Raw genomic sequence first — 22373 nt, forward strand, 5'->3', positions numbered from 1 at the left:
GTCTTTGATTTTGAAAAATAAATAATTTTATCAGGAGGATATGCTTAAACTTGATATAACTGGACTTGAATTATATCTTGCATCAAAATTGACCTATTATATTTTTCCCTTTTGTTTCGCTTCGACGAAATGAAAAAAACCCAACCTCATAGTCTTAGTAATGCTCTCGGTAATGCTATATCCAGCTGCTGCGACGACAGATGCGTCAACTATGATATTTAGTTTACATTTGTATGAGTTTTGGTGCATTTCATTTCCTATACTACCTTAATGCATGGTTTATTCAAGAAATTATTTGTTTTAGTTTTAACATGGGTCGGCATTTAATTCGTGATTATTTTCCCCCGATTGATAGTAAGGGCTAAAATACCACGAATATAATTCTTACCCATGTTAAAACTAAAATAAAGTATAGCTTGCATCAATTATTTCTACACAAGCACTCTACCCTTATACACATAGAAATTACCTTAATTGTCCTAATCAAAATCGAAATATTTGATGCAAGCTATACTTTATTGTAGTTTTAAATTGAGTAGGCATTATATTCCTTTTTTAGCCCTCACTATCGCTCAGGCAATAATAATCCCGAATATAATGCCTACCCATGTTAAAACTACAATTAAGTATAGCTTGCATCAATTATTTCTTAAGCTTTCGTAACGCACTAAAAAAAATGTTACTTGCCTTGTAAAAAGATGTCACTTATGAAATATGAAGTCCAAAATCAAATAAAACATTAAAACCAAAAAAAAAAAAGAGGAAGCAGTCCATCTGAATGTCAATTAAATTTGCATTTAATACAACGATGGAGCGTTGGCCTTCTAACACATGTTATTTCTGACTCTTAATTTGGATTTGCGTTTGATTGAACTTACATTGTGTCATATTTTAGCTGTTCTTACCTTGAACACAATTGAATGAGGTCTCGAACGCTGAAAGCTTGTTTCAACAGTCATTCATCTTCCATGTTTATCACATGTTTCTTTCAGAGTAACACAAATACAACATCATGTCTAGCATAAAAGAAAGACAGTTTTTCCTTCAGCTATTGAGTTTCGTAACTGGTCCAGCAATTGACGTAATGCAACATTACTTCGAAGTGAAAATACTGACCAATATTGAATTCGAAGATTTCCTTAATGATCCAAACAACATTCATCAATTATTTCACCAATGTTATCCAACAACACCGTGTTGTAAATGCATGACAGCATCCTTGGCTTCGACTAGAAAAAGAGGATGTTTACATCTACAACAATTCGATAAATTGTATGACAATTCTGGTTTACCTCAACCGAAACATGAGAATATGATTGGATCTAAAATTCTTCAACATTGTCTTTGCAAATTTTCCGCAAAAGGTTCAGTAACAGTTGACGAGCTCGATATCACGCTATTCTATGACGTTGTCCAACACTGTTGTCCTTCTAAAATGAATTTTATGTGGCGCAAAAATATTAAAGACGTAAGAAATTTCCTCGCACATATCCCAAATGGTCAGGTTAACAATACAGATTTCGAAGATAACTGGAAAACACTGACCAATGCAACTTTAGGTTTTGCACGAGAGATTGGAAATAAATGCAAGAAAATGTTTCAGGAGAAAATTTCAGAGATTAAAATTTCATCAATAGAGGTACTGAAAGAAAAGCTGAAAAAGTCAAATGAGGATCTAATCAAGGTAGTTTTATTTTTACATCTTATGTCTTCTAAGGACTTACATACAAATATACGTGATACTAGTAATTGCAATGATTTATGTGTAAATATACATTTTTTAAAGGAGAAGATTAAAAACAGAAAAAAAACTTTTTTTCCTTCAAAAAAATAATTGTCATAAGTATGCAAACCAAATTGAAAGGCTGTAGGCCCACTGTTAACGTTAATCATCTGTTCTGATTAGTTTCTGTATTAACTTTAAAAGTCAAGGAACAAACAGTAGGAATCAGTTCTAATCTCTATTGCAAACTGTCAGACTTACTGTATCTGTATAAGCAGCTTTCTTAAAAGCTCTGCCAAGGAACTATTACAGGGTAGAACTATAAGAATAAAACCCTGTAGTGATCTACAGTGCTTATTTGGTCAAGTCTAAAGTTGAGCATAATTAACACGTATAGATGTTGTTTGTTTGCATTTGTCTTATTATGAAACATTTATGAACTCTTAATATTGGGTTTGACGCATTACAACAGTTTTTGTAATAGTAACACCGCGGGGTGCACTGTTTGACCTTTTGAATCTTTTATTGAGTCAAGCGTCACTTATGAGTCGTTTGTAGATGAGACGCGCGTCAGGCACAAATACAAAATTTCAGTTGTGGTATCACTGACGAGTTTATTTACATGTGAAGCAGAACGTTGTGACCCTTCCATGGCACCAATGTCCAACCCCGGTATAGTTATTACGGTCCTCATGATGTTTAGTTTTTTTTTATACAGATTTGTATGGTTGTTCGTTCTTGCTATTTTTTCTTTGCTATTTTTAAATTCATGTCCATGGTGTTGTCTGTTTTATTTGTTCTTATACTTGGTATCAAAATTCTCGTTCTTTTTAACGAAACTTTTTTTTTCATATTTGAGGACATTGTTTTGTGTAAGTGAAATTGTTACGCTTTTATTTCAACGATCGCGAATGGCGTTCGCGTTTGAAACTTTTGCACACATTGGAAGCATGTTCTTGTTCAACAGAATGCATAGTGGCAAATTGTCCTCAATTCAGACATATTTATATTTAAAACAGAAGCTGAGATAACTTTTAATACCGGTTATTTCAGATGTTAGAGTCTCTAAATGGAATAAAACAAACTACAGTTGATGAATGCAAGAAAGCAGTAGAATTGATCAATAACAAGCAAGATGAAAACTTCAAGGAACTGCTCAGTAACATAATATATATTTACTTAAAATTTCTACATTTGTACTAGTATGCAACTTGTGCATGACAGGCTACATATATACCGATCCATTTCTATCGTTCAGATATTTTCAATAATTTATGTACGCGTTGAAGGAAATATTCGATTGAAATTAATTTAGGAGATTTGAACACGGTTCACTATTGTTGCATTGATAAATGTTTTCTGAACCCATGTATTTAATAAAAAATACTGCAATTAATTCTACTCAGACATTTTCAAGACAATAATTCGGATATTGAAATATCCCCATGCCGATGAAATACCAAAATGAAGATAAATGTAGGTCAATTTTTTATTTAACATAATCACTTCATAGCGTACCATGTGTCTTAGTATAAAAGGGAAACACAATCTTTGTCCCGCACTAATTGATATTATTTTTACTTTTCATCATGATTCAGCAAATCTATAAGCTTAGTATTCTTAAAGTTCTTAAATATTGATAACAGTTTGTTGAACATTTAAATGTATATCAACAGGAAAAGCTGTGTTTGTCTTTACAGAATATATCTGGCATATAAGCAATGTATTTCAAATAACTCGTTTCAAAATTATTACAGAGAAATCCGACGAAATATCAAAGGACACAAAAGAAAGTACAAATGAGATGCGTAAATTGAATCATAAAGTGGATAACCTGGAGTCAATTATAAGAATTGCAATAGAAAAAGCTCTTGAAAAAACAAATGGACAAACTTTGACTGATGGTAATCAAATTTTATGTCTTAGTTATATAAAATCATATATATATATATATATATATATATTGCTCCTATCCAAACAATAAGGAGTAGGTAAATAATTTCAACCAAGTTTGATGCCCTTGGCATATTTTTCTTGCATTCTTTATAAATTATATGTTGTCCTAGAATTTTACCATCATACTGAAGGACCGATGGGAATGCATTTAAATGGGTATGGTTTATCAATAAAAACTCAACTTTCCTTTTCAAATATTATATTATATGAAAGCTTCTTTGAGTACAGACTTTTCTAAAAGCATACAGTGTCAAGTAGTATTACACTAAAAGATTTCACAGATTTGTTTTTCAATAGCAAACCGAAAACGATACGGTTTCTGAATGTTTAAGACGATCAAACACTACCTTTAAGATTGTTTCGCCTAAGGTTTATCTACTTACTTTTCAGTATAACTATTTCGTAGGTTCGTGGGCAGTCTAATGAGATGATCATAAAACAATATGTTTTCGATATCTTATGCCAATATAGTTTTCATGATTTTTTGTATTGTAGATAACAGGGAAATCACAGTTACAACAAATGTAGACTCTTCCAGTTGGGACGAGGAGAATACCATTAAAAAATTATCGAATATAGTTAAATCTGAAAGTGACAAAAAGAGTGGTGATGCTGGAACGTTTCAGATAAAAAATGTTGAACATAAATGTATCCAGCTGGACCTTGTTGCTTCCCCAGATGTTTTCAAAACCCCAACAAATCTACGTAAAGCTGTTAAATCCCTCGTTCATCAGCTAGTAGAAGCTGGAGAAATTAACACTAAAATCTCTGGCAAACTGGCAATAAATCTTGCAGTGAAAACTCCACTAACAAGAGGTAACTGTCGTTCTATTTCACGCAATTCAACAGTCTATTGCATTAGCGTAGTGTCCACAAATAACAAATAAAAAATATTTTTTTTTCAAAGAAGTGACAACAAGGTTAAGGTAAAACTGTGTAAATCCTAAAGATAAATCAATGCAATTCAAATATTTTTATGTACAACGTTTAAAAGTACATATCACCTAAGTCTTTTTTAATAATAATCACACGATACTTGAATTTTGTCTTTATTTCTGAGGTCTCAATAGTTCAGGCATTTAGGAAACCCGACACAATCATAAACTGACTCAGTTGGATAGATTCCAGAAGATTGGCGAAAGATACCAAAGTGATATTCAAACTCATAGATCTAAAATAGACTGACAACGCAAAGGCTAAAAAAGAAAAAGACAAATAGAATTATATCAAATGGGCTTTGCTCATTGTTGAAAGCCGTACGTCGAACAGTAGTTTTAATTTCCTCTCATGTGGAGATGTGGAGAGTTAACTCACTGGCAGTAAAACCACCTCCTCTTTCTTTTTTTTTTTATAAAAAATAGTATACAAAACACAACATTTAAAATTAAAGGCTTAACAACACACACGAATCACACAAAAAAATGTTGGTGTTTGAGCAGCCCTTTACGTAGAACGATAATTTACTTTAATGAGCTGTTGCTTATATATGTCATATCCCCCTACCAAGACAATAATAAAATGAATATTTGCGCATTAAACTTTCCAACTTATTTCTTTTTGAGTTTTACCATAAATTAAAATAATAACGTAAAAACCCCGAACTCTGAGGAAAATTGTAAACTGAAAGTCCCTAAGCAAATGGCAACAACAAAGCTTAAACACATTAAACGGATTGAAAACAACTGTCATATTTCTGATTTGGTACAGGCATTTTCTCATGTGAAAATGTATGAATTAAACCTGTTTCTATAGCTCTCACTTGTATGACAGTCGCATACAATTCCTATATATATTGACAACGAAATGTTAGTCATGTTTGGTATAATGTTATTTATTAAATAGATAAAATTTAGCGTTGAGCTGGCTTTATGTAACTGTGTGTACTTGTTACTCGTTAGTATCGTTCTCGTTTCAATTGATTTTTACCGTTTGTCTGCGAGAGTTTATCAATAAAGGCAACAGTAGTATACCGTGTTCAAAACTCGTAAATCTATGGACAAAAACCAAAATCGGGGTAACAAACTATAACTGAGGAAAACGCATTAAATATAAGAGAAGAACAACGACACAACATTAAAATGTAACACACACAGAAAGGCACTACGCATTAGACAAAATCCGATGGGAGTCAACTTTGTTAATTATTTCAAATAATTTATTTGCTTTTCAACAATGTCCTAATCAATGGTGCTTCAATCTAGTGTTGTGTCGTTGGGTTATTACTTCTCTATGCAATGTTATGTTTTCTTCTACGGTTGTCAAATAGCATTCCAATTCCTTTAAAATTATTGTTTTCATCAAAGACCTTTAAAATCTTACAATACAGCAAGACCTAGGAAGTTGTATAAGAATGTTTTGTAATTATTCTTTTTAAGCGTTTAGTCTTAAATTAAAAATTAGACATTAGCAATCACTCTCTTTATATTTCATTCATTTTTAAATTTGGCAGTTGAACATGTAACATTTTTTTTTATCCAAACGTATTAACTTATCTCACCGGACTATAAATATGCACTTACTTTGGCAATTCATATCAATGTAGATAAGTTCTGAATAATTAAATAATTTTACATATTAAGTTAAACATTATTACCTTTCTTAACGTTACGACCAATTAGTACTTATAAAAAGTAATTTCGAGCAAAATCCTTCATAACAATCGGAGTATAAACCTCAAGCCAAATCCGTGCTTTTCTCTCTTTTTAATTTGATCAAACATTGACTTTACATACGTGAATCTATTTTTATAATTATTATGTATGTCAACTACATGTAGCATACGTTAAACATTCATCAACTTTTTATTATTGAGTAGGATCATTTTACCAATTCTGTTTTTTTTTTTAAATATCTCGGTCCTTAATAAAAACATGAACAAAAAAAAATATTGAGTTATTGATATTTGACCGATATAGCTAAACATGCTAAAGTAATACTTTCATAAGAAATAAAACTAAAGAATGAACATTTTCAAGCGTTTACACTTAAAGCATAGGGTTTTTTCATTACACAGTGACGTCACTGAATTATTTAAGAGGTTTCGTAGACAGTTTTTATTCTGTAAATTGTATTGTACACTTCACAGATGAGATAGATGTCGTTCATGCAGTCTTTGACAAAAGTGAAACATTTGAAGAAGAAGCTACAGGAGAGGGAATTGACGTTAAACCAGTCTTATATAAGGGCTTCCCATTGGTCGAATCATTGAAAACTGACCCTGATCACTTTGACAAATCCGGTTGTGAGTATTTAAATATGTGCAAAAGATGCGACATTTGTATGGCCAAGTTCATAACAACACTAAATACTACAGTGGCAATTACTCAAACTTATTGGTTTCAGTGCAATTGCATATTGAATGATATTAACATTACTTGAAAATGTATAATTAATTCAACCAGTCTTTTGTTCGAATCAATCTTTTAGAATTTTTTGTTTGTTAACAAAAGCGCATTAAAGATAGCGATATCAGGCTCATGATTTGGTACGCCATCGCTCCCGATAAAAAAAAACAATTGGAAGGTTCAATCAAATACTAAGTCGAAAAGAATTGAAACGCAAAAAATTCCGATAAGTTGCGCTAAATACGTCCATGACAAACTTAGCTTTTTATCAACAGTATATTTTTTTTTCAAAAACTGATTATATTAATTAGTTTTCATGTTTCTGAATACTGGGCTTGCACTATCTCCTGACACTAAACATCCCCCAACAGTGAGAAAGACCATCAAGGGTACCTATATCAGTCTAATAATTTTGTACGCGATATGCGCGTTTTGTCTTAAGAAGACTAATAAGCGGCGCTCGAATAAAAAGAATAAATTGTAATACGAAGCTAATGAGCAGTGTTGATAAACTCATTATAAATACCAGGATTGCAATTTTCTATTTACTCGCGACACGTCTACAAAAGACTCATCAGAGGCGCTGAAAACCAAAAAAAGTTAAAAAAAACCAACAAAAAACAAAACAACAACCAACAAATAAAGTTGAAGAGCATTGAAGACTACAAATTCCTAATTTTTTTCCAAATGCAGCTGTTATCAATTCCTCAGGTAGAAAAGCCTTTGTAAATCAAATATTTGTCAAGTTGTGTAAACAGTTAATTTTGAATTATGACCATATTAATGGTAATTCGTGTCAACACAGAAGTTCTGACAACTGGGCAGGTGATACACTCGGGAATACAAACTCAACCAGTAGTAGCATCGATGCAGAGGTTGTTAGTACACTCATCATAGATAACGGGATTTAATTTTGTTTATGTGCCAGACGCGCGTTTCATCGGTGTCGCTCATATCCGAAAGTTCTAACTTGAAGAGCATTGATGACCAAAAATTCTCAGGTAATCTCTTCCTGAGGTAAATTAGAAAGGCTTAGTATCTCAAATATTCAAAGTTTTTTAAACAATTAGTTTATAATTATGACCATATAAATGATAATCAAAACATACAAAAGTTATTCCAAATATGGCCTGACAAAAAACCTAAATGTATATGGTATCGTTTAAGACCTGGAAAAATGAACAGTCCTCCGTTTTTGTGGCAGTTCCTGTTCTTTTATCCTCGCTTGAACACAGGGATTCGCTAATTTAGTTAAATTAAGTAGTTAATTTTCGTGTGGTGGTATTGTCTTTCAAATTGTCAGAGAGGGGCGACAGATCCAAGAGGAACAGGACAGTCAAACTCAGAGATCGAAAATAAACTGACAACGTAATGGCTAAAAATGAAAAAAGACAAACAGACAAATAATACATGAAACAACACAGAAGACTAAGCAACAAGAACCCCGCCAAAACTGTGGGTGATATATGGTGCTCTGGAAGGGTAAACAGATCCAGTTTCACGTGTGGCACAGTCGTGTTGCATATGTTATTACATATAAAGAAGGGCAAAAGTAGTATACTGCTGTTCGAAATTCAGAAATCGATTGAGAAAAAACATTAATCCGGATTCCAAACTAAAACTGAGGGGAAACGCATCAAATATAAGAGGAGAACTACGACACAATAGAAACACTACATTAAAATGTAGCACACACAGAAACGAACTATACTATAACAATGGCTATTTTGCTGACTTGGTACAGGACATGTTAAGACACAAATGTTGGGTTGAACCTTGTTTTGTGGCATGCAAAACCTCCCGCTTTTATGGCAATGTTAAATGTAACATCAACATGACAACAATACATGACAGGAGTACAATGCAAACAAATGAGGGAAAATAATGGACAGAGAAACACACATGTCAAATAATTGTTAAGAAAAGGTACCATGGTTAAAATTGTGCGTTTCGTTCACACAAGACTAACCAGTGACGTTCAGATGAAAAAAGTTCGAAAGCCAAAAGAGCATGCACTGAGAACCAAAAGTTCCAAAATTGTGACCAATACGGCAGACCCGGAAAATAGTCTAATTCGGTAGGTCACATTCCTAAAAAAAAAGGGGGATTGTAGTTACGATCTATGAAACGGTTATTCCAATACGGTCAACTAACTCATGATGGCGTCCGTAAAATTTACATTTTCAACTTCACAATTTGGAACTGTTGGTTGAGTAGCTTTCTTATGAGAAGCAAGCCTTTATCAAGGAAATCATGATAGGAAATACTAGCACGGGAATATCGTATCAATTGGGAGATATATACTCCGTATGTAGGCGCTGCTGGAAATGGAAAGTTCACAATTTGGAAGATGAAATTATCTCTTTTGTCTTGAAGTTATGATTTCAACCTACCCTCATTGTCAATTTCTAGATGTATGTCAAGATGTGAGGCCGACTTAACTGTGTCTGTTGTATCCTTTATCTCTAGTTTGATTGGATAGATGCATTCAGCATAGTTACCATATTTTGAATTATTTAGTGAGCTGATGAATTTCATTTGATTTACGTAACAAACTTCATTTCCTGTGCTAGTGTAACACCAAATGCACGTTCCTGGTACCTTTGATAACTATTGCGACAACTATTGTCTTAAGTGAGATTTAAGGCCGATATATTTTAAAATCCATAACCTAATTCAAACAGTGAAAAGCTGCAAAACCTAAAAAGACCCTGAGTGAAGCTATATCAGGACAATGAGTAAAATATATGACAACGAGTTTCAGTTAAACGATATCCATTTTTTCCTGTCACAACTCGATGATGAATTCTATGAAGGTTCATCTAAGATATGATTCTTAATGATACTATACTTGCTATATAAAAGATAGAAATTACTTCAACGGTTTATGAATAGAATAAATGGTAATTCGAACTGAATATAAACAAAATGTATACATACATTTTCGTTTTTTTCTTTCAGCAACATATGTGATTACTAGTTTTGGTAAAAAAAACACCATTTATTTCATGTAATACATGAACTAGTACATATCGGTTAAAGGCATCCGATACAAGGTCAAGGAGGTTAACTCTTGGCATGACGATAAGGTGTCGAATTCCCTCAAAACGTCACATTCAGCGAGACGACATGCATGTAATTGTCTGTGAAAAGTACGATACTTTGCATTATCGATGCTCCAATTTATTTTTCTCACCAATGTTAACTTCGACGCCCTTAATATAAGTGCATTTGATTTTAACAAGGTAACAGTCTGATAAAATCATAAACACATATGACTGTAACAGTTTCTGATGTTCCTCGTTTCGAAGCTTCTGTGAGATCTACACATTTTCAAAAACAATTAATATTTCCAATGGGAACTACTCTTTGAAAAATAGTTGAAAGGCACTCTTTTTCGAATTTGACCCTATGGTATAAGTTTTATAAAATGTTTTGCAAGAAGTGTACACTTGCGAGGCTTATAGTCTGAAGGAATAGACAGACAGACGATGTACGTGCGTTATTTCAGCATGTCGCATGGGGGGCAAAGTATGAATATTTATTTAACAGTAAAATTACGCTTTAAGGGAAGTATTTTAATATTAAGACCCCCAAAGTAAAAAAAAAAACCCTGATCAATTACTGATTATTATACCGAGAAAGTATGGCAATATAATAGTACAAAATTGAAAGACGCAGGTTAGTTTTTAACAACCTTATTACAGATTCATAAACAGAGAGAGGCATTTATTATTACATTGTTTTATTTACGAAAACAATATTTATCAGTAATGGACTTTTGATATTACGTTTTATATGGACCTGTTCAGATTAAATTGACCGAGGATGAAGTTCGAGTGTCAATATAAGCAAAACAATATACATAAAATTAGAAGCAAGGCTTCGGATACGTAAAGTAACCTTTGAAACACGGGATTGTAATATCCAATGGAAACAAGAGAATTCTACACCATATGTTGTATTGCAATTGATATGTTTCTCGTTATACGCAATATTGATCCATCTAATTAATGTTTTGATAATATTTGTGATAACACAAACTACATTTGATAAAGACGAAAACAAAAATAAAGATTTAAAAGAAGATTAAACCCCCAAAATATAGAATATTCGATAAGATTTGACTGTTATGAAGTGTCGGAAATCAGTAATTTAGATTTGTATTGGTATCTTAATCTTTGTGTATTTCGTAATTAAAGACTACAGACTCAATAATTTCGAAATTTTACTTAAATATGAGATCATCTGTACCAACTAATAGATGCTCACTCAATATTGATTATCTTTTCAAGTTCAAATAGAACATATCATTAACTTCATTGTGAAGTGGGCACACGAAAAACATAAGTTAGAACAATCATCAACATGATGGTTGCGGCTGCATGCAGAATTGGGTATACGAATGTTTTATGTGATGATAATAATGTTTATCATCACAAATATATTATTATATACAACTACTGACTTTTAGTGAGGTAAATACGTGGTGTTACTGAAGTTTGAAAAACTGAGATGCACTAAGCCCAACGGCCAAGTTTTTTCAAAGATCAATTAAACTATATATTTACCGAAACAAAAGACAGTAATTATATTTCATATTCCGAGAGACATGTATGTTTTACCCAAAATCAAACGTTTTTACCCAAAATCAAACGTTTTTACCCAAAATTATGCACCCAACACAGTGAATATACTATTTCCGCAGATGAATATGCCTATTAATTCAAATTACAATTTTTATAGAAAAAAAACTACTAACTTAAAGGCTTTAGCAATATTGAAAAATTATTATCATCTTTATTGTAGTGAAGTCAGAAGTAGAAAATACAGACGACTGTACTATGATTAAAGAGGTTAAAATGGAGATAACAGATGACGGAAAATATGGTATTTTCTGAAATATATATCTATAATACAAAAGAAGCTGTAAAGAATTAACACATACACACAATCACAATGTTATACAAACAATCAATTTAATATTTACTGTATGTTTGTTCCTGAAAGATTGCATGTGAATTAGAGAGCTTTGATACAAATGCACGTTCCTGGTACCTTTGATAACTATTGCGACAACTATTGTCTTAAGTGAGATTTAAGGCCGATATATTTTAAAATCCATAACCTAATTCAAACAGTGAAAAGCTGAATATACTATTTCCGCAGATGAATATGCCTATTAATTCAAATTACAATTTTTATAGAAAAAAAACTACTAACTTAAAGGCTTTAGCAATATTGAAAAATTATTATCATCTTTGATTGTAGTGAAGTCAGAAGTAGAAAATACAGACGACTGTACTATGATTAAAGAGGTTAAAATGGAGATAACAGATGACGGAAAATATGGTATTTTCTGAAATATATATCTATAATACAAAAGAAGCTGTAAAGAATTAACACATACACACAATCGCAATGTTATACAAACAATCAATTTAATATTTACTGTATGTTTGTTCCTAAAAGATTGCATGTGAATTAGAGAGCTTTGATACAAAAAGAACTAATTACATATAAAGCAAAATTATAATTTATGTTCTACATACATCAAACACTCAAATTGACTTTCAAACTGTGATGGTACGATAACTTTACACTATATTTTTAATGTTGCAAGGTACATTTGCTAAAAAAAGATTAGAAAAATCAATGAGTATAAAGTTTGCCACAAGTCGGGTTTGCCTTTTACATAAGTTCTATTGACATTCCTTTCGTTATGTCAAACACATATGTTTATTCTTAGTTTGATGAAAGACTGATTTGTATGCGGCAAATTTTGTAATGTTTCTGTAAAGTTTTAGAAATAAGTTATCATTAAAGGAGACATGCTTTATCTATTGTTTTTTTCAGAAGAGATTTTTATAGCTGTTGACAATTTGAAATGCTTGTTAAAACTAACAGGACTACCAAATGATCTATTTAACACTACACCTGGAGAGAAATCACCTGATGTTAAAGGTATCATAATATAACTTATATTAATACAAGTATTACGAATATGCAAATCAACATGCTTATTTGTCTTTTTTTATTCTTTAAAAAAGGTTGAAGTGCAACTGACAGTTCTAATTCAAGATTTATCTTTCAGGGAACCAATTACTTTACGTCGAATGGACAATGGAATGTCCATTGAAATGGAATGTGGCATTGATTTCCTCAAGTATAAATGACAACTTATATTCTTTTCATGACGAATTCTCCGTTGACTACGTGTATTCTGAGACCAGCAGTAAATTGATAATACATACAACAGCAAACAGATGTGTTTTTAGATCCTACTCAACACTGGAAGTGGCTGTGAAAAATTTCATTGGCAAAATTATAAATGTATCCAGCATAAAATCTACTGAGCCAGAGGAATTGTCTGCTTCGGTTCTAATAATGACCAGACCAGAAGATGAAGGTAATCACTATCAATGGGTTACTCTTGAGGAGAGGAGCATCAGTTACATTTCAGTGTTATGTCGTTATTCTCCTATTAGATTCAAGGCGTTTCCCTCGGTTTTAGTTTGTTACCCCGATTTTGTTTTTTGTCCATGGAATAATGAGTTTTGAACAGCGGTATACTACTGTTGCCTTTATTTATTAAACAAGTAAAATTCAGAATTATTTATGCAAGTTATGTCTGAGAATGCTGGAAGTCTTAGTACCGCATAATAAGCAATTCTCCAGAAACACAAATTACCATCCTGATTTATATGCATTTCATGGTTACTCTTGCAGGTCAAAAATGGTTTGATGATATTTTACTGCAAAAAAAAAAAGATAGATTATACTATTCATAAGAGGACAATCATATTTTATAATCAAAATAAAGAGAAACAATACCATAGACAAAAATAAATAAGGATGAAAAAACAAACAACGGTAACAACACATCACAAAGAAAACTAAAAACTTGAACCTATAATTATTTATCACGTAAACAAGTTATAGTAGTTTATACAGTATGTACAATGTACCTGATTCAATAGTTCTTCAGAATATATATTCTGAGTAATGATTATGATTTGTTTTAGATTACCTATATGAATGGACAAAAATCATAAATTGATAAAGAAATGACCAAGGCTTAATTTGGACCATAATCTAGTTTAGTTTGAGTTGTTAAATTATTATCTACGAAAGGATAATCATTAGACCAGGTTGACAAATTTGAAAATAAACTGTAACATAATATGTGTAGAAAGAAGGTTAAATCTGTGTTTAACAGATATATTTATTGGTTGAAATATAATTGCGCTTTTGTCAATTGGTCAATTCAGTTTTAATATAATTCAAATCAAGGACGAGAGCGAAAACAAACATAAACCCTCCAGTGGTGGATAACACAGAATAAACAAACTGACATCGAATGGTAAAACATCATATAACAGACACATAGAGCATACGTTAACAATGTTTATCTCAAACACCTTGATTCTAATTCAAATAATTTTGTCACTTTTAAATTAGTAGTTTGCATGTTTCTAGAAGACTCTGGTTTGATTCTGTAAGCCTTTGTTGTTGTGTTTTCGGCATGTCTATATTCTGAACATTAGAAAGCTCCTTTAAATTAGAATACATAATCCTATAACTTAAAGGTCCTTTGTTGCGATATGTTATAGAAGAATCCATAAACGTTGAAGTAAATAAATGATTTACTTTAGTTATCTCTGAGTTTGTGTTAAAATTAGCAACAGTATGGGTGCTCCCGTTTGTGGTGCTAAGTCTTTAGAATTTTATGCTATGTCTTATACATGGTTTTTTTTTATGGTATTTGGTTCTTTGCCAAGATGGGGCATTTTTGCCAACGAGACAACTCTTCACAAGAGTACAAATGACATAGATATTAAAAACAAAAGGTCATCATACGGCCTACAACAATGAGAAGAGCCCATACCCCATAGTCAGCTATAAATTGTTCGTTTCCAAATTATAAGTTAGATATCTTTCGCCTCTTTTATAATTTTTGATTTTCCTCATATTCAACAGAATCCTTTCAAGACAAATTCAACAAAGAGTGGAAAACAGACAAATCAATATCCGGATTGAAAGACAATATTGTGACATGTGATCATTGCTCACAGAGTTTTAGCTGCAAAAACTGCACGTCAAAGATAAACCACATCAGGAGACAAGACAAAGCTCTTAAGATGAAGGATCAAACAATACAAAGTGAGTATGTGTTCATAACTGTCGCATTGTTTATTTCAGAGCATAAATACAACAAAAAGAAGATAAAAAGATATTTTTGAACATTATAAATCAAACGAAATTGAGAAACCGACATTAATATTGAGATAGACAAAAACAAAACAATTCTATAAAACTCAAAACTGACCAACTCAACCAGATATTGCAAATAATCTAACATTCTCTGGAAGGGTAAACAACATTCGCAATGGATTATTTCACATTTGTGGAAAACATGACGGGTTGTGATCAAAAACCGTTGTCAATATGAAGAAATTTAATGCGACTGTCAAACAAATGAGATGTTTAGCTAGCTATAAAACCAGGTTTTATTCACCATTTTCTCAATTAAGAAATACCTGTATCAAGTTAGGAAATTGACAATTGCTGTCAATTCGTTAGACAATATTAGATGTGTTTGAGCTATTGATTTTGCCGGTTGCCAAGGGACTTTTCGTTTAAAATTTACCTCGGTGTTCGGTTGTTTTGCTACTTTAATTTCTACTACAATTTAAACATATTGGTAGTGAAAATCCGCAAAACCAAAACCAATTCATAACGGTATCAGTAAAGTAACCGAAACAGTGATATGATTTAAACGATTTGTCAGTTAGTTCGTAGTGTTTTAAAATCATATTCAATTTGATAATTAAACAATGTATGAGTAAAACACTTTCATTTTCTTCTTACACAAGGGTTAGAAAAGGCATTAACAAAGAGAGAGAAAGAAGCCATTGAAGGTATGATTGTCGTTTTAAGTTTTAAGTGTCCACTTCTGCTTTACGAATATTATATAAAAAACATTGTAGTACCGATAACTAGGGGTTTACAAAAACCAACAAAGCACGCATACTTTTAAAACAAAATATTGTATACAACAAGTTTTTTTAAAACTATAAATGAAACAGAATCAATTTCAAAAAAATAAAAGCCTGACAAAACCATATTCATGTAAATTAACTAGCCGATTACTTATATTGAATCAAATTTCAGGAACTGTGTCCTTTGAATAAAATTTTTGCAGTCTTTAGATTTCAAAGACGAATTTGATCTTATTAGTTCGTTAATTTGCCTATTCATCCTATTTTGACCTATTTGTATTCTTGAATATAACATTATTACGATGGTGCATGATATAGGTATGGCATGACACACTTACTCCTTCGACGCAAATAGTAAATGTAGAATTGCTCATTTTGTGGTTCAATCGAATCCATTAGTTTAAATTTTCACTTCGATTTGTATCATGAAAATTAATCTATGAGACAAACGTAACAGTTTACCTCTTATTTCCATTGACAAATGAACATAAAAGATGAAAAGAATATTTCAATGTAATAAATAACTTTTTACGTCATATGGTTATATTATCTTCTCGATATCGCTTATCATAAAAGTTTATAATTTTTTTTAGTTTCGGAAATTTCTTTTATCTTTTTCCACACGTAACATGATACAATAAGAACGCGTTTTTAATATAGTTATGTTTTTTTTTTATTATATCAGTGATCTAATATAGTTTTATTCCGAGTATTTTATTTTCTGCTTTTATTGTTCAACTATATCATGGATATGTTCTTGTAGAGGATGAATCTGACCACGACTCTTATTATTCTACCGAAAAGAACACAATCAACGAAGGTAAGTACACAAATCACGTCGTCAACGTTCTAATTTATAGAATTAAGGGAAGATACAGTATTTATCTTTTTGAAGAGTTTTAAGCGAGTTTAATGCATAATTTCTAATTTTTTTTTAATGTGAAGGTAACTCCTCAAACAGGTTTGATTAGTATCTTTAGTAATGCATCTATTTCCTTCAGCATATGTGTAATATTTCTCGAACTTAAATTACAAAATAAACAAGCAATGAAAAGTAAGATTTTATAAGGAGCCACATTTTTCCTGAATAACCTGTGTTTGGAGTGTTTTTTAAACAAAAGTATACCGCATATAACATTGAAAGAAAGTGGAAAAAGGGACGATAGTCATAGGAAAAAGACACCACTATAACTTGCCATAATCCTGGTTTTTTTTCAACAATAAATATTTCACAGCAAAGGTTATCTTGGAAGCCATGCATTTGATATTGCACTGCAAACTGATCGTTAAACAACCCAGTAGTAAAAAATTCAAAACAATACAGCAAACAATTGAATGACAACGAGATGAGCTCAGATGCTCCGGAAGTGTTAGCAGATCTTGTCCGACATGTGGCATCCGTCGTGTTGTTATGCAACTTCACACCAGGTGAGAAATCTGCAGGTATAAATGCTAATTGTTATAATCATCACAATATTAAAAAAAGATAAAAATGAACCAATGCATTGCTTTAATTATATGTTGTTAGTTTTGATAATTTGCTACTTGTCGTTGCGTTAAGTGGACTATTTGAAAAATGTTTTTTATTTTTTAACTTAGAACCCAGGGACCCAAAAACAAGAGAAATTGAAATGTCAGAAGGTAAAAAAAACAATTTTCCGAATTTTAAATTGTTACTGTATTTAAACAAGCAAGTATAAAACAGTCTCAATATTTTTAAATCAGAATTGCATTCCAAAAGATGCATGTTAAGGAAGGTTTATAACTAGGCATGGGGTAGTGCAAAATTTTAATAGTGATACATGGTAATGCATTACATTTTTTTAAAGTAATTGTATGTAATATGTAATGTAACAATTTCTTTGCATTACATGCAATTTTAATTTAATGCATTACTTTATCCAAATGTTGTGTAATTTCCTGCATTGAATTTCGTTACATGGCATTACTTTTTCACATATAAATTATCTTTTAAGAATTATTGGAGATATAGCGATAACAGAGTTAAAGATTTCTGGTTTAATCAAGAATATATATATTTGAATATTGATTTTTATTGCATTTTAAAAGCATTAAAGAAAAAGGTTTTGTCTACAGATTGTTGAATACACTTCCATGATTAAATAACAGAAAATGAACATTGTCATAAAACACTAATTTTTATAGTTTATTAAACATCTCACTTGTATGACAGTCGGACAAAATTCCATTATTCTGTCAACGATGTGTGAACGAAACAAACGGACATAAAAGGTAATAAATCGGGATACAGCGTTCAAAATTGTGTTAAATCATCGTAAACATTATAAAACAAACAATTGATACGGAACATTTATCAATAAGGTATAGGTGCTTTCCGATTTACTTTTTTGAGAAAAGGACAGGACGTTCTATGACATTCGTTCTTAATCTTTCTACACCTGTGACGTTTTACAAAGTCTGAGTAGCAGCTAGTGTGTCATTTTCATAGATTCTGGTACTGAGATGATCATGTATGTGAAATTGGAGATATAAGTCTAAACATCAGTCTGAGGAAGACATATTTTTCTGATAATTATGAAATTTACAAAAATTATGAATGAATTCTAAAAAAGAGGGCATATATAGCATGTTTCTCGAATATTAAGTGCCTGGTTTGGTGTATCCGAAATTCCGGTTACCAGTGAAATACGCGTTGATCTATAAATACAGGTGTAGGTATATTGATCTCGATTCCATAAAATGTTCCATAAAAATTGAAAAAATTAACGTGGATAGGAATGTGAAGTTATATAAAGAACAAATACACCATATTTTTTAAATACAGAAGAGCATTTGAGTGTATTTTTGCATTCTTTGTTACTGTATTGATAGTTAACAATATTTTGTATGTAGTTTGTATTTTTTTTTAATAAACCGTTCTTACATATGCCTACAGTAATAATATAAATGTTGAATATCAAGGATTTTTATAATTTCTATTGTTTAAGAATTTGTAAGGTTTGTATTTTGTAGGAATATTTTTTTCTCATTGTGAAATCCTTCTTTTAAGAACCAGAACAAAAGAAAAGAAAAACAGCAACTACTTCCGAAATCGAAAACTTAGAGGAGAATCAAACAGAAGGTATGAAAAGTATTGTGATCCAATGTATAAAAAAATCAGAAAGTAGCATATATCCATCCATTATGTTATGATGGAACTTCACAACAACGTAATGGTTTGATATACATGTACATAATCCTATTTGTTAATTGTGGTTTATAATATTTGCATTAAGGGTTTTACTTTTTTGCATTTGATTAAAATATGCAAATGATATTAAAAAAAGACCCATTGTTTTTTTAATACGTTTGAAATCGCAAACAATAAATATAAGACCTCATCACATACAAATGTTCTTGACCGACAAAAGAAAGGAGAAAAAAGCCAAAGCGATATCCAAACTAGAAAATGAATTAACTATGTCATTGCAAAAAAACGACCAAACGACAAACAACAATCTTCAAAACACTACATATGAAAATACGACTGAAAAACACGAACTTAACCTAAAATCGGGGTTGCCCTCAAATTGTCGGGAAGAGTAATCATTCCTGCTCGATACACTGTATCCGATGTTTTGCTCATGTCCTTCGCAGTAGTATAATACTATGATATTGTGGTGACAACATTTGGTACATTACCGTCGTCATGTATGCAACAGGTATTCAATGCGGTCGATAATATTTTCGTAAGGAATGACTTTAACATCAGCACTTGTTATTCTTGTTTGAATAGCTTTCCTGAAAGGTTCAAACTTAGAATTAGATATTATGATACTGTTGGGAAATACAGCAAACAAATTATTAAAAGACAATAGATATCTTTCGCGGAACAGATAAGAAAAAATAAACTATTAAGCACAACAGTTTTCAAATTAAGGATCACAAGAATAATTATTTTATTCTAAAAATGAAAGTCAGAATAAAATATACTCTACCCTTCACATTCTGTACATGACTGCTCCAAAGGAAGCACACTTTGATTTAGTGGTTGTCGTACAGTTATGCTGCATTATAGCCGTAATATCATATTTGCTCTTCATTTTTTTTTTATACATACATCATTCTGTTTGATTGCTCGCTTGAATTGTTTTGTCATGTCGAGGCGATTTATACCTTACTATGTAGTATGTGTTTAATTATTTTATGAAGGCCGTATTTGACATATTTTACGTACATCTATATCAATTGTCTCTGGTAAAAAGTGGTCTTAAACATATAGTTGATAAGCATTTATTTAAGGCATTCACAAACTGAATAGGGAAATATAATCTACTATATTATACTATAAAACAATATAATTTTGTGTATTCTTTTGATAGATTGACTTTAATCAAAATAAACTGTACAACCTTTATAAATTGAACGTTTTTATAGATGCGAGTAAATCATTAAACCATTCAGTTGTTGATATGAAGCAAGCATTACAAAAACTTGGCGAGATTCCATTGCTTGACCATTATATAGCAAAATATAGGAAATATATAAAGAAAGTAAAGGTAATGTAGATTTAAACATTCTCTTACACGTTCACATTATCTACCTTTGACAAGAAAAGATTAACGAATAATTATACAAACACATTATATATTTAAACAAGGAAATGCAAGATTATTTTTATTTTATCGTGAAATCTAATGCTTTCTTTTAACTTCTATTTTTTATTCATTTAAATATTCCTATAATGAAATAGGATCTAGAACCAAGCAGTGTTTAATTGATCAATGTTACTCATTTTATCCTGCACCAACGTGGAAACCATCCAGAAGACATTTCCTTTTTGAAACAACAACATTTTTGTATAAGTGTTATACAATGTTATCCTACACCCAACATATGTTTCAAAATAGTATTAATGCACTACGCTCGTAAGGAAAACCCTGGAAGCTAAAAAAATCACGATTGAGAGATTAAATACTTACATAGAACAACCAACCCCTTAGGTAATTGTTTGAAAAGAAATTAATTTAAAGAAAGGCGACAGTAGTTCACCTATGTTAAAATCTCGTAACTCAATCAAAAGGGACAAATGAAGGTTAAAAAAACAAAAATATACAAATCTGAGAACGGGGCCATCGACAGCGAAATCATTTAATGATGTTCATGCATAACCCACAATGTTAATTAACACTTATTGGAAATTTTACAATCGGGGTTATATCATAATCTGTTACAGATCATAAGGGTTTATTGGTATTAAAACTTGAAGGACCGTTATACATGTCAATAGTAATTTGAGACTACGACATATCGTATGGGTCAACCAATCTTTGACTGAGCGTTAACAAATATGATTTCGATTCCATTCGTTGTTTCTGATAGTCTGTTTGGGCAGTTTTGTAAGAGGAACATTAAAGTCCTCATGAAATCATTACAGTACAAGCATAACATATTGTCTGAGATAAGTACATCCCATACGCTGGAGCAGGTATATTAATGCTGAGAAACGAAAAGTTGACAATTAGAGGGTTGAAATCATCACGATTGTTATAGATTCTAGTTTGAAGTCGTTAATCAATATCGGGAAATATAAAGAGATTCCAACGCATAGCTTTTTTCCTCGATAGTATTTTCAATTTCAAAAGATATTGAAAAATAAATTTCTCAAAAATACTGAACTACGCGGAGAATTCAAAATCAAATGATAAAACACTTCAAACGAATGGACAACAACTGGCATATTCCTGACTTGGTACAGACATTTTGAAATGTAGAAATTTGGGAATTGAACCTGATTTTAAGGGAGTAGTTTTGTGACACCCAAAATTTCCTCTCGTTTATTTTTTTCTCTCTTGTATTTACCATAATAAAAGGCAGTGGTCAATGCATCATCTGCCGAGGTCTTGGTTAAATTCACCGTTGCATTTTATCTTTAGTGTATATTGAATATGTCAGTTTTATCTGCGGAAATAAAACTATCAAAGATACTTATAGGTATATATCATTGTGTGTTTTTGCACATATTGTCATTAAATTTTCCATGAATGCATAGAGAAAACATATTGTCAAGTAAATCTGGAATATCATTGTAATAACAATAGCCTTAATGTAAACAAACAGTTTTTAACTATTGATAATGTGTAAATTCTTACCAGCTCAGTTAACACATTTGTTCAAACTTTGCCAGATAGAAAATGTGTTGTACATGTAATTCCTGCCAAAATATGCTTCAACATTTATTGGTTATATATTAATCTTGAAAATCTTTAAACAGATTGGCTCACAAGGCAAAAGAAAAAAAAGAAAATTAAGGGACAGCAAATATTCCCCTCCCCCTACAAAACAATCAACAGACAGTCTTTGCATTCTATGAATGTGCAATAGTCA

At 31.3% G+C, this 22373-nt stretch overlaps 1 protein-coding gene across 1 annotated transcript in view; it reads left to right on the forward strand.

Moving 5' to 3' along the window:
* Positions 1–22373, forward strand: part of LOC139483429 (reticulocyte-binding protein 2-like) — a 41380-nt gene that overhangs the window by 651 nt on the left and 18356 nt on the right. Inside the window, exons 2-13 of the mRNA XM_071267450.1 lie at positions 993–1684; positions 2777–2882; positions 3481–3627; positions 4175–4495; positions 6765–6920; positions 11833–11913; positions 12880–12987; positions 13118–13432; positions 15004–15186; positions 15900–15944; positions 16789–16845; positions 19057–19128. Coding sequence (XP_071123551.1) covers positions 1013–1684; positions 2777–2882; positions 3481–3627; positions 4175–4495; positions 6765–6920; positions 11833–11913; positions 12880–12987; positions 13118–13432; positions 15004–15186; positions 15900–15944; positions 16789–16845; positions 19057–19128 — 2263 coding nt within the window. The 5' untranslated portion in view covers positions 993–1012. The remainder of the gene's footprint in view (positions 1–992; positions 1685–2776; positions 2883–3480; positions 3628–4174; positions 4496–6764; positions 6921–11832; positions 11914–12879; positions 12988–13117; positions 13433–15003; positions 15187–15899; positions 15945–16788; positions 16846–19056; positions 19129–22373) is intronic.

Source organism: Mytilus edulis, chromosome 7, assembly GCF_963676685.1.
Source record: "Mytilus edulis chromosome 7, xbMytEdul2.2, whole genome shotgun sequence".
NCBI classification, from domain to species: domain Eukaryota; kingdom Metazoa; phylum Mollusca; class Bivalvia; order Mytilida; family Mytilidae; genus Mytilus; species Mytilus edulis.